Raw genomic sequence first — 14,194 nt, 5'->3', positions numbered from 1 at the left:
GTCTAGTGCTGGACAGTTGTGTTCTTCCCCCCAGAGAGGCCTTGGTATGGACTTAAATGGGAGCTGGAGTTTGACTAGACAGTAAAAAGAAACAACTGTAGGAGTAAGGAATAGATGTCAGACTAACCTTTATGACTATTATATACAATCTTTATCAAGATAACGTTTTTATTTTGACCACTTTCTTCATCACCAAATAAATGTTGTTAGTGCCTAAGATGGGAGACCCTACGTTGACATTATTTTAATAAGATAAGTGAAAGCATATTGAAAATGATAATTCCTAGGCCAATGTAAAGTGATATTGATATGTTGTCAATCAGATTTTTATATGGATAACTTTTAAAAATGTTTTACGGTGATTTCTCAGTTGAGTTCAATAAGCTGATGCCAAATTTCATAAATCATTATAGATTTTTAAATTTGTTTATGCAAATTCATATAGCACTCTCAGTTTTTACTTCAGAGAAACATCAGTCAACTAACTATTGAAGATTAGGCTTATTGTAAGTCATGACACCACATCTGCCAACAAAAACAGTCCTGCAGTTTCTTCTCCAGTTTTGTGGGTGCACACAGAGCACGCCATTTGCACGTGCGTGAGTGGAAAGTGTTGACTCTGCCTTATTGGGTTAGGACAGAACACCTCATCTGAGAACCTTAAAATTAAGCAAGCTTTTATCCCAGTCTCCAACCACATTTTAATTCTAATGTTTTAGGATCTGCAGCAACTACAGCAACTTCAGCAGCAGAATCTCAACCTGCAACAGTTTGTGCTGGTACATCCGACCACCAACCTGCAGCCAACACAGTTCATCATCTCACAGACGCCCCAGGGCCAGCAGGGTGAGCCCCACTCATAGCCTGTCCACTTACAGGGCACGCAGCCCTGAAACTTTACATTAGAACAATGTTTTCATTAAATCTTAATGACCTTTAAACTCAATATTCAGGTTAAGAAAAATATTTTTTCATGCATTCCATAATATTGAAGGTTGTCCTTCCCTGCCATTCATCTCTCATCACCAGTGAGGAACCAAAAGTTTCGCCAAAAGTCTAAATGAACTCCCTTGATGTGCTGAACATAAATTAGATAAATTGCTTCTGGTGCTTTGGGTAGTTTTTTGTGGGAGGGTATTCAAAGAACGTGGGTTGAGCACTGAAGTATATGCTTCTAACAATCATTTGGTTTCTTTTAAAGTTTGAGAAGGAGAGGATGTTTTATTAGAAGGTGTGCACAGTTTGTGAGTGATAAAAACCATCTTCATTGCTTTTTATTGTATCAATAATAAAAGTTTATCACGTTTGTGAAGCTGGTTAATCGAATCAGTGCAGAGGCTGTCAGGTATCAGGAAGACTTCAGCCCACTACTGCTTCTCTACGGTTCCTCATCATTGCTGTTTCTTAGCCTTTTTTCTTGACCATTTCCCCCAGAACCTTTGTTGTATAAATACCTGTTCCACTTAAAGGATAGTCTGCTGCCCTCAAGACCTAGGTAATTCTCTGGTTGTTTGTGAGGATTCTGGGTGAGATCGAGCTCTTCAGAATGTCAAGCTGCTTCCGTTTAGACTGTTTCTTCACTTCCATCCATTTCACCCTAGAGTAAAGAATTGGCCAGTCGGAGGGTTATTCAGGCTACACTAAAGACACATCACTCTCAGTTTCATGCTTCATATCTTCTTGCCTAAGTCATACTAGCAATATTGAACTTTAGGCAAACAAGACATTAAGAGTTTTAAGACCAATAAGAGTACCAGGGGTTCAGTTGGAAATTTTCACTTCACTGTCTTATTCTTTTTCACCATGTGTTCAAAGTAGTCCTGATGTTCCTGGCTTAATGTGTTGTGTTTTAACAGGTCTCCTGCAAGCGCAAAATCTTTTAACGCAACTACCTCAGCAAAGCCAAGCCAACCTCCTACAGTCGCAGCCAAGCATCACCCTCACCTCCCAGGTCAGCTTTCTCCCATGGGGGGTGCTTCCTCTTGTCCTGTTGTTTTAAGGGACTTTTGGACTTCGTTGAATTACACACACACACACACACACCATCCTAATTAAAATAATTCTAGTATTCAAAAACTGACCAGAAATTCAAAGCTGGGCTTATCAACTTGATAAAGCAACACTACCAAATTGATATAGTTCTTGAAAATCTTCAAGGAGTCCCTTTTTCATGTATGCTCATAAAGAATTACAGTGTTAGTGGTACGTGAGTGATGAGTTCCAGCTGTGTGACCTCTCTCCCCCACCGCTGCACTAGAGGTTGCCACTTGAACTAGAGGCCTGGTGCCTCAGTGAGAACCCGAGTTGCCCTCGGCCCTTTCTCAGGAGCTGCAGAGAGTCTCTTACCCCTGTGTTTTCTCTCCTCTCAACTTTCAGGTGTTGCGTTAGCTCATTTCTACCAGAGTATAGCTCTAAAAAAAAGCACCAGTCTAGGCACCGAGAGGTGGGAGCATTAGACCAGTTCTCCTTCTTATCTAGCTTATCTAGTGACTGAGTGTGTCATTTCCTCATCTGTAAATTAGATGACGTTCTGAACTGCTGACCCGGGAGCCCATTCCACCACTGGCTCTGTCTGTAGTTATAAAAGTTTTCACACATTACCAGATTTGACAAAAATTCAACATCTGTTTATGATAAAAACTCTTGCAAACTAGGAATAGAAGGTAACTTTCTTAACCTGGTAAAAGGCATCTACCAAAAACCCAGCATCATAAAGATGACTGCTTCCTGCTCAGCATTGTACTGAGGGCTCTAGCAGTACAAATAAGACAAGAAAAAGAAATAAAGAACACAGATTAGAAAGATGAAATGAAACTGTCTTGATTGGTAAATGGCATGATTGCCTATGTAGAAAATCCTAAGGAAGCCACAAAAAGCTGCTGGAATTAATAGGTGATTTTAGCAAGTATGTAGGATACAAAGTTGATATACAAAAAAATCTTTGTACTCACAATGATCATTTGGAAGTTGAAATTAAGAAAAAAATATTTATAGTACCTAGGGATAAGTTTAACAAACATTTGTAAGACCTTTACATTGAAAACTACAAAATATTGCTGAATGAAATTAAAGAAGACCTAAATTAATGGAGAGCCCTAATGTTTTCATGAATCAGAAGGCTTGATTTTTTAAAATGTGAGTTCTCTCCAGATTGATCTATAGATTCCACTTGATTCCATCACTACGCAGCCGGCTTTCTTTTAGAAATTCACATGCCGTTTCTAATTAACATTTATATGGAACTGTGGAGGACCTAGACTAGCCAGGCAAATTTGAAAAGTAAGAAAGTTGAACGGCTACTTGATGTCAAGAATTATTATAAACTACAGTAATGAGGACTGTGTGATACTGACATGTGGATAGAAATGGAACAGAGTGAAGGTCCAGTGGACCCACACATCTGTGGCCAACTGATTGTCCATGAGGGTGCAGAGGTTTCTGTGGGAAGAGAAAAGTCTCAACAAGCGGTGCTGGAACCGTTGGCCATGCTTAGTGAAGACAGACCTTGATCTTGGTTCTCATGCTGTACGAAGGTGAATTTGAAGTAGGTTGTAGACGTAAACTTCTAGAGGTAAACTGAGCGACAATCTTTGTGTTCTTGGGTACAGTAATGATTTCATAAATGGGACTAAAGAGCACTAACCATCAAAGAAAAAAATTGATAAATTTTGTAAAAAGTAAAAACTTCTGTTAAAAAAATAAAAATAAAAACCACAGGCTGGAAGAAAATACTGTTAAAACTTATAGCTGATAAAAGACTTGTTCCAAGACTATATAAAGAATTCAGTATATATACAACTTGGTAATAAGATAACCTGATGTTTTAAGAAGGGAGGGTATGCAAAATATTTGAAGATACTTCACTAGAGAAGGTATGTGAGTGCCCAGGAAGCATATGAAAAGGTGCCCCAAATCATTAGTCACAAGGGAATGTTTATGTGACTACCCACCAGAACGGGCAGGATTAAAAAGACTGTGGCCGTACCCAGGGTGGCGAGAAGGTAAAGCAACTAGAGCTTTCGTACAGCTAATGGGGTTGCAAATGGCACAGACACTTTGGGAAATGGCTTGGCAGTTTCTTATCAAGTCATTTGTCTCCACACAAACTCTGTATATGAATGTTCGTAGCACTTTTATTCAGTTACTCCAGACTGGAAACAACCGAGATGTCCATCAGCTGGTGAATAGATAGTGTATCCTTGGCATAGCCACGTGGTGGGTGTTACTCAGCTGTAGCAAGCAGTGTGCTCTGATGCAATCAGCACCACATATGACTTTCAACAGCACTAAATAAGTGCAGGAAGCCAGACGTGAAAGACGCCTGCTGGATGCTTCCGTTTGTATGACAGACCCTGTGAGCAGTTGCCAGGGCTGGGCGTGGGCGGACAGCACAGAGGGCGCGGGAACTTTGCGGTGTGGAAATATCCCGAATCTCACTTGTGGCAACAGTTCATGGTTGTCAAAACACTTCAGACTGCACATTTAAACAGTGCATTTTATTGTCAGTATGCTGAGTATAAAAATAACCACCCCTCCTAAGGAGACCCAAGCAATTCTTAGTCTTTATTATTTGAGAGCAGAGCTACCTCTAGCCTGGAGATGGAGTAACAGTCTGACAGTTGAGACTGGGAAGTGTGCAGCCATGTAGATGTCTGGTGAGGTTGGTGCTGTTTTGGGCTCCTCCCCAATGGCCAGGTTAAAAATTACTAGTGTTACCGCATCAGAGATGAGCACTCTTGTCCTCACTGAAGCAGGGTAATCGAGAGGTACTCACCTGCTGCAGGCCTGCGGAGTCCTATTGTGTAATTTTCTGGGCTAGTTCAGTTGGACAGAGCATGTTACTAATGAGGTCCAAGCAAGGGGTATGTGACCCATTTCAGCTACAGGAGGAAAACTCCCAGCCACAGACGTGGTGTGTAATCCTGGGCTATGATCTCTCACCTGGGCGACTAGTCACAGGAAGGATCAGCTGAGCAATGGCGATGCAGTCGGGCAGCACCTTTCACTAGTGATACTCAGAAGGGTGCCTCCTTAGGGCGTGTGTTTCCATAATAAGAATATTTTATACTTTCTTCTACAAAAAAGATTATACTCTCATGTCTCCAAATAAACTTTAGATGGATTTCAGTAATTAAACATTTTAAAATGCATAGAAGCAGCTTACCAGTATATTAAAATAAATTTTGTCCAAGTTAGAGATATGTGAAAGTTTTTTCAGATTTGAAGCAACAAATGATATTAGAAAGGAAAGAAGTTCACCTTTTTTTCTTTCCTTTGATAATTTAAAACTTAGTTATATTGAAAAATAAAAGGAAGAAAGCAGATAGGAGAAATTTGCATCCATACAATAGAATTAACCGGTGACACTGGAGGAGCCTTTCGGATGAGGACCCCACTAGTACTGCACAGAAAGGGGCTCAGATGCACAGCAATTCACAGCACAGGAGACAGATAATTCACAGTGGGAAACGCTGACTTGGTATAATGAGAGAAAGAGAGTGAGGACAACAGTGAAGTACCATTTATTTCCTGAATTAGTAAAGCATTTTGAAAACTGCTAACAGATCATGGGAAGAGGTTGGATGGTAAGAACTGACATGCTGCTATGGATCAGAGGCAGTGACATTGTCTTTGCCTGCCTTTTATCCTGTTACAGAAAGGGCTTCATAAGTTTATCTCAAAGAACTAATTCCAGAGGTGGAAAAAGAACTGCATGCACAGAGCTGTTCATTGTGGTGTTGCCTGTGTTAGTGAAAACAAATAAGGGTCTGGCAATGAAGAAATTGTTAAATTATGATCATATTGCCTTGGCCAGCCTTTGAAAATGATAATAGGGAGACTGAAAAACCATAGGGATAAAAGTTAAAACATGATGTTAAGTGGGAAAAGCAGAGTGTAAAATTATGTGTACTTTAATTACAGTTAAGATTAAAAACATTGCACTACCTGGTGGCTCAGTGGTTAGAGCGTCAGCCTGCAGACTGAAGGGTTGAGGATTCAGGTCCGGTCAAGGGGCACGTGCAGGAGGCAACCAATCTGTGTCTCTTTCACATTGATGTTTCTCTTTCTCTCTCTCCCCCTTCCACTCTCTCTAAAAAATCAACAGAAAAAAATATCCTGCGGTACAGATTAACAAAAATAAACAACAAAAAACAACATAGATCCATAGGATTGTACACTTGAAACCTATATAATTTTTTTGTCCTCACCTGAGGGTATGCTTATTGATTTTTGAGAGCAAGCGAGGGAGGGAGAGAGAGAGAAATATCAGTGGTTGCCTCACGTACGTGCCTCTACCGGGGATGGAACCTGCAACCTTTTGGTGAACAGGGATGATGCTCCAACCAACTAAGCCACCTGGCCAGGGTGAAACCTATATAATCTTATTAACCAGTGTCACCCCAATAAAGTCAATAAAAAAATAAAAAATGTAGATCTGAGGGAAGGAGTAAACCTGAAGGTGGTAGGTAAGTTAGATACGTGTAGCTGTGCTGTATGTCAGTCACACCTCAATTAAAACAACACTCTGCTGCTTTGATTTTGTGCCTTGTGGTCCCTTCCGATGTCTAAATCGTATTATAAAATTACTCCAATCAGTGGAGTACTTGCCTTGTCATTGAAAATTTGAAAAGTACTCCTACTTTGTGGGAAACATTTACAGATGATACAAACTGAGTGCAACAAATTAAAAACAGGGTAACAGGAAAAGATGTCGGTCTGCTGAGGAAAATGTGAACAGGTGCACACAGAGGATGCTATTGCAGTAAGTTAGTTAAACTGTCGGTGGCTTACTTTCCCCCTTAAGATATTTCTAATAATCTTATAATAATATTTTTATAATATTATGTCACAAGTTGGAGATAAGATAGTGATGAACAAGATAGATATAGTCCCTGCTGTTTTGAAACTTGTAGTTTAAGTGGTATGTTTATGAAATAGATTCTAAAAAATGAAGACTGATCTATTAAAAGGCATAAAATACATGTATTCAGACCATTTGAAAACCTGAATATACTGGGTTTCATTTTTAGGTAGTCAACTTCTTTTCATATACTTATATTTTAACCTTCCCTGTGATTATATGTACATGATTTCACACTCCGCTCTTCTCGATGAACATTGCGTGATACAGGGTCTTCAGTCCTCCACCAATACAGCTGTGTCCGTAGGTGGTTTACTTGCTGCACAGTCCAGTTGCAACCTAAACACCTTTTGTGTGTCTGTTCTTCTCCTTCTCCTCTAACAGCCAGCAACCCCAACACGCACAATAGCAGCAACCCCAATTCAGACACTTCCACAGAACCAGGCAACACCAAAGCGAATCGACACTCCCAGCTTGGAGGAGCCCAGTGACCTTGAGGAGCTTGAACAGTTTGCCAAGACTTTCAAACAAAGACGAATCAAACTTGGATTCACTCAGGTAGACGAGCCCACCCGGAACTTGGATTTCCCTCCTCGGCTTGCTTTATGTGTCTGTTAGTTTTCCTGCATTTAGAAGATTAGACCATTGTATAGATTTGGTTATAAACTTAGGATTTTGTTAGGTCTCTGAAATTATAATTATACCAATAGTGGTGAGGAATTAAAAGATTATGTTAGGGGGTGATATGACTATACTGAGGGTTTTGTAAGTTGAAGAACATCTGGTTCTAGACCTTAGTGCTACGTATGTGAGGTAGAGAGAGCCAAGATTGCAAGGTCTCTCACAGTAGCTGAAAGGGGGCAGTTTGAAACTTATTTGAAATAGTTTTGGGGAGAGAGGGCGGGTGGAGTCACGTGCTCGTAGAAACACACACACACACACGCAGGAAGCCCAAACCAAAACTAATAAGAATCTGTCCAAGATAAAAAATCCAAATTAATTTTTTTAATGTCATGTACCAAGACTTTTAGAGAGAAGATGGTTTAAATAGGATCTCCGTATATAGCCACTGACTTACTCCTCTTTGCTTAGCCCGTCACAAGTGACATTCCTGAAGCAGGAGAAGGCAAAACTGAATGACATTTATGTAAAATGATAGAAGATCATTAGATAAAAAAAATGACTGAGGTGTAGATTGGATATTTTCTTTCCAGAGAACATGGTTACTGTCTGAAATCTAAGCCGCCCCTGAAGCACCCCGTCGACTTATGCTGGAAGCACAGTAATGCACCACCTGCTCAGGCAGCTCTGACACCAGGGGATGCCCCTGCATGTGCTCTGAGGTTTTTATGGACAGACTTGTAGTCCTTTTATTTCTTTGGTAGTTTATTTTTGCTCAAAAAGCAAATTATATATTAGGAACATAAAATGATTTTTTAAATAACTATGATGTTAGAGATAATGCAGTTATGTATTTGTGAGGATTTTCAGTTGTGAGGAAACAAGTTACAATTAAGAAAGATTGAAACATCTAACGATCTGGCTGTTCTTAAAAAGAAAGCACAAGGTGCAGCTAGATTGAGCGGAGCACGTTAATGAGCTTAAATAAGTGTCAGGTTGGCCTAGTCCTCAGTGCTTCAGCTTTAAGCGGTTAGCACAGAATACCCTTAGGTTCCCTAGGAGACTGTTGCCTAAGTGATATGCCAAGGATGTTAAGGCTTTTAAAAATCTTTAACTTTTACCCAGATAGTGGTTTGCCTTTCTGTGGCATTTGACCCAACATATTGCCTGTGTGTGCGTGTGTGTGTGTGTCTTTTATATTAAAGAGCTTCCCTGTGGTCTGGTGTTGTGCTTTATGGTTTTAGCTTATTATTTGGCACAACTGTTCCTGATTTTTCAGAATGACTCTGACATAGCAGTGGCTGCATTTCACAGACCTGACTACATGGATTGAAGCACGTTATTGGTGCAGGAGGGGAAACAGCCTTTGTGTTTAAGTCATGTATCTCAGTTGCAGTTATTCAAAGGCTGCTTTGTATCCAGTTTATTTATATACACAGCACTCAAGTTATTAGTTGATTCAGAAAAGTCCCTATTCTCTGAGCAAATCTCCATGCTATTAGTTTTCTGAGTATGTCACTGGTTATGAAAGGGTTACTGTAGATGTCATTACATAATTAGGAGGCCATGGTGTTAACACTTTCCTCACATGTGACACGTTCATTGTTTCCTAATCCCAATCTTTGTTCCTTTTTCCTTTTGCTTTTAGAAAAAATATCAAAGGGATATAATATAGTTCAGATTATGTACAAGTCAAATGCTTCAAACATTTACTGCTGTGAGGGAGGAGGCCAGTGGGTGTGAGTTACAAAATCACTAAGCCACACTTACATTAAATTAATGAAAATTAGTATATTAACTAAGGGAGGACCTGTTGCTTTTTATTCAGTCATATCATTTAAACATGAAGTAAGACTGTGTTATAAATCTCAATTAAGTACATTTGTCATTTATTGCCATAGTTTTACTTAGCTGATTGCATAGCCACCAAGTTAAGGTGGTATTTATTCTTATTATGATGGGATTTTTGAATAGGTATTTTAGTTTTTGTTTATTTGTCAATATTGTTACATTTCATAGATATTATAGAAGTTTGTGAAAAAATTCCTAGTGAAGTATGCATTTACAATGTCAGAAACATTTATTGCCATCTTAACTGCTACAGCAGGCCCGATAGGCAAAGAATTGCAAGGTTGGGTTGGCCCCAGTTCTCTAGAAGGCTGTAATCTAAACAGATAAAGTGACCAAGACATGCATATGTGCTACACACAAGCCTAGTGTAGTGTTTTACGTAGAGTGGGCACTTAGTGAATATTTGTGATTGACTAAATATTACAGAGATGTCAACCCAGATAGGCATCCGATTTAGCATTTGTGCCCACGCACCATCCCAGTTCTTTCAGTTTTGCTGTAACTGGACAGAAATCAGTAAGCAGTCACTTCTGTTCTGGAGATGTATGTCCAGAGACATCAGTGACAGTTTCAGTGTATTTGTGCCCTCAGGGAGGACAGCCAGTATCCATGTGTGACTGGCTGCTGAGCAACAAGGTGGCTGGTGGAGCTGAGGAACTAGAGTTTTGATTTACTTGATTTGAATTAATAGCCACACCTGGCGGCTCTCCTGTGGGAAGGCTGAGGTCACAGATTAGTTGAAGATCTGGTGTTCTCAATGCCTCATTTCATCTTTCAGTTCCAGTGTTTCTCCTCTGTTAAACTTTGTATCAGAAGTTGCTTACCATAAGAAAGTGAAATTTAAAAATATCCTTTCCTTTCCCCAACTACTACCTAACGCAGGTGCGAATAAACAGTGTAGTGTCCAAAAGATGGATTGTAGGGCATCCAGAGGACTGGGACAGTCCGCGTTCACAGTAAGTGTTGCCAGGAGCTGGGCCTGGGCTGTCCCTAGGGTCCCACGGTAGAATGAGATCTGCAGTACTTCCCAGAAATGTCTTTCTGCCTTGTCACTAAACTAGTGGAAACAAGAGGGTGAATCATTCAAACTCTCGGAGCTCCCTTACCCGTATAAAAAATAACTCTGACAACGTGGCTTTTCCCAGCTTGAACAGAGCGATTCGGCTGGAAGGAGAGCACTGTGTATACTGAGAGGTACAGGCTTGCAAGAAAGATGTCTGTGAGGTGTTTGTTGTGAGGTCATTGTTCTATGGCTGTAAGGTACCAAGTTTCAGTGCCCACGAGGTTTGACTAAATGGGTCAAACCTCTCCACTGTGAATTTCTCTCTCTATAATAGTTATAAAGGTAGCCTTTTAGAATACCTGTTTTTTGTAACCAACTTTAAAATCCAAACTAAGGTGGAAAATAGGTTTTTTCAGTGCTTCCAGAAATACCTTACAGGACAAAAAGAACGAGGCATCATTTCTAGATTTTAAGGTGATTATGGGAAGTTGGTTAGTTGAGAAATACCTGAGGTCATCTAGGCAGTAGCATGTGCTAACCCTGTAGATGAGACAGGTAAACTGAGTTTCAAAGATTATTTAAATCACTTTGGTTATATGAATTAAGGGGCTGGTTTAGAGTAGTAGCACCATCTTTTGATAATCTTGATTATTAAGGTGGCAAGAAGAAATTCAAAATGGAGAGAATATGGAACAGTCAGTGTTGTTAGGGTCGGGCCTAACTTCCTCACTGAAACACTGAGCCCAGCTTACGGATGGGTGTTTCTGTGGGATGACTCTCTCTCTCTCTCTTGCCCTCCCCCCTCCTGCTCTGTATTTCTGTGCAGGGCGATGTTGGGCTCGCAATGGGTAAACTGTATGGAAATGACTTCAGCCAAACTACCATCTCTCGCTTTGAAGCCTTGAACCTCAGCTTTAAGAACATGTGCAAGTTAAAGCCACTTTTGGAGAAGTGGCTCAATGATGCAGGTGGGTGAGAAATGGCCTCATTGTCTGTGGGAGTCTTACAGGGGGCTGTTGCATGGAGTGGGGTTTATATTTCTTACTGCATTATTGGCACTACAAAATCTTGAAGTGCACCAGTCTTGGGAGGATCCGTATAAGTTATGGCTTCTTAAATCGGGGAGCTAATTCATTTAAGTAGTAATTGCAGTGCACACAGTCAACAACAATTTTTAGCTTTGGAATATTTCTTGTATTGCAGCCAGGTTTAGGGGCAGTTGAAGGAAGAGGAAAGAAGGCCTATGTATTTAGATAAACTTGAAAAACAAGTTTATTGGTTCTTCCTTGATGAATTATAATAAATTTGTCCTTGATGATATTTCTGCTTTTGTTACATAGTTCATACATAAGAAGTTGAGCGGCCAGTTTTAACTTGTGTGTTTTGTGCTGAGATTTCCTTTTGGGAAATTTGGAGTTTGAGTCACAGAACCACAGACTGTGAGAGGTATAAGGAACATGCAGATCCCCGAGATGGTGGCTCTCATTTAGATGGAAGCAAAACCAGGTCTCTGGAAAAGACAGACCTGTAACTCTGACCCTTGGACAGTCTGATTCCGTGGCCCTGTAGCCTTTCTGAGCTCCACAAGTGAGAACCACTGCTCTGCCCTTCCTTCCATATACATGGAATGGAAAGAAACCCAGAGCTGGCTCCGAGATGCCCGGGGTCATTAAACTACAATGACGGAACCTTGCTTGTTTCAACTTCCAAGAATTTAGAAGTGTTTCATTGTTTGTTTGGTTTGGGGGGAAGTGTTGCCATAAATTATACTACTAAAATGAGAGGTCATTTGCAAGGTAAATATTAAATATTCAGTAATTTCTAACAAGCCTTTTATCCTAGAGCTAATAAGAAACCAAAACATAAGAACGTAACTCAGGAGAGGTAGAGTTGAGTCTCAGGACAGAAAGAGAAAACCTGTGCTTTCTCAAGAGACAGAAGTTGGCCCGGCTGGCATGGCTCAGAGGTTGAGTGTTGACTTATGATCCAGGAGACCGAGGTTCAATTCCCGGTCAGGGCACATGCCTGGGTTGGGGGCTCGATCCCTAGTGGGAGGCATTCAGGAGGCAGCTGATCAATGACTCTCTCATCATTGATGTTTCTCTCTCTCTCTCACCCTCTCCCTTCCTCCCTGAAATCAATAAAGACATATTAAAAAAAAAAAAAGTCGGAGGGCAGGAGGACAAGCAGTCTGTGTTTTCAGACATGCCAGCTAGAGCAATAGAGCGTGGTGGGAGCTGTTTTCATGTAGGTTATGGAACCTTTTCATGTGCTTGCAGCTTCAAGTACCTTAGTCAGCTTTGTTGTTAATATGTGTGTTATGTGTGTGAAGCACTCTCAGACCCTTTGACCTCCTGTTTTCTCTTTTCTTATAGAGAACCTCTCGTCAGATTCGGCTCTCTCCAGCCCAAGTGCCCTGAATTCTCCAGGGCAGGGAATCGAGGGCTTGAACCGCAGGAGAAAGAAACGCACCAGCATAGAGACCAACATCCGCGTGGCCTTAGAGAAGAGTTTCTTGGAGGTCAGTGGGGATTTTACTTTTCATGGACATGGGATTGTGTGGTACTAACATTAGGCGCTGTCAGTCACGGCCCTTTTGGATGCTTATACCGTTGTGGAGAAAATAAGACAACACAGACAGAGCGAGTGTGCCCGGGGCTCAGGAGGGAGCTCTGTGGGACAGGCGGCAGCTGCCGTAGGACACAGGAACTCCACAGACAGGGAAGGGCAGAGGATGGAGAGCAAAGACATCCAGGGAGAACCTGAGGTGTGTCAGCGCAAATACAGGTGGTTCCCTTTGGCTGAGTTGCAGTGTCTGTGCTTAGAACAGCAGTTTGGGGCCAGAATGTTGAGGGCCTTGAATGTCAGGCTATGGAGCTCAAGTTAATTCAACAGATTCTTGGCTTTCTTTCTTTCTTTGTTTTTTTTTGTACCAGGGACTATCCCAATCAAAGCTTCCAACAGAATTCTGACTCTGATTCATAGAGGCTTCAGCACAGTGGAAGGAGTACTGAGTCAGGAGTCTGTAGCACCTGCCACTTTAGGACCTTTGTCCTTGGTCAGTCACTGAGTCCTTAGGCTGAAGTCCCTGTATCTGGGAAGTACCTCCTATCCTGCAGGCTTACTGTCTGCCTCACATGTTCCAGCTGCGATCATGTGCAGTAAGCACTGAGAAAACTCTCAGATTCCTACTAATATATAAGGTGTTGATTGTTTATTACTTTTTATTTTTATTGTTGAAAATATTACAACTGTCTCCCTTCCCCCCCCCATTGATCTCCTCCCCTCTTTTACCCCTCCCCCCAAGCCTTCACCACATTATTGTCTGTGTCCATGGGTTATGCATATATGCATATTAATTCTTAGGTTAATCTCCCCACCCACCCCTGTCTTCCCTCTGAGATTCCTCAGTCTGTTCCATGCTTCTACATCTCTAGATCCATTTTGTTCATCGGTTGATTTTGTTCGTTAATTCCACGTATGAGGAAGATCATGTGATACTTGTCTTTCTCTGACTGGCTTATTTTGCTTAGCATAATACCCACCACGCTGTCTCAAAGGGTAAGGGATCCTTCTTTTTTACAGCTGCATAGTATTCCATGGTATAAATGCCTGAGAAGATGTTTGATATGACTTCAATCTTCTTGAACTTATAGAGACTTGTTTTGTGTCCTAACATGTGGTCTGTCTTTGAGAATGTCCCATGTGCACTTGAGAATGCATATTCTGCAACTTTGGGGTGAAATGTTTTGTAAATGTCAAATCCATCTGGTCTAGTGTGTCATTTAGAATCACTGTTTCCTTGTTGATTTTTTGTCTGGAAGATCTATCCAGCAAAGTCAGTGGAGTGTTGAAGT

The 14,194-nt window shown here is 41.0% G+C and overlaps 1 protein-coding gene across 1 annotated transcript in view; it reads left to right on the top strand.

Annotated features, from left to right (window-relative positions):
- Window positions 1–14,194, top strand: part of POU2F1 (POU class 2 homeobox 1) — a 109,586-nt gene that overhangs the window by 75,615 nt on the left and 19,777 nt on the right. Inside the window, exons 7-11 of the mRNA XM_087827822.1 lie at window positions 720–846; window positions 1,857–1,951; window positions 7,247–7,420; window positions 11,164–11,305; window positions 12,713–12,858. Of these exons, the coding sequence (XP_087683948.1) occupies window positions 720–846; window positions 1,857–1,951; window positions 7,247–7,420; window positions 11,164–11,305; window positions 12,713–12,858 (684 nt within the window). The remainder of the gene's footprint in view (window positions 1–719; window positions 847–1,856; window positions 1,952–7,246; window positions 7,421–11,163; window positions 11,306–12,712; window positions 12,859–14,194) is intronic.

This window comes from Miniopterus natalensis, chromosome 19 (genome assembly GCF_054644295.1).
Source record: "Miniopterus natalensis isolate mMinNat1 chromosome 19, mMinNat1.hap1, whole genome shotgun sequence".
In the NCBI taxonomy this organism is placed as follows: Eukaryota; Metazoa; Chordata; class Mammalia; order Chiroptera; family Miniopteridae; genus Miniopterus; species Miniopterus natalensis.
Note: the sequence above shows the minus strand (reverse complement) of the source record. Positions and strands in the feature narration are given on the sequence as shown.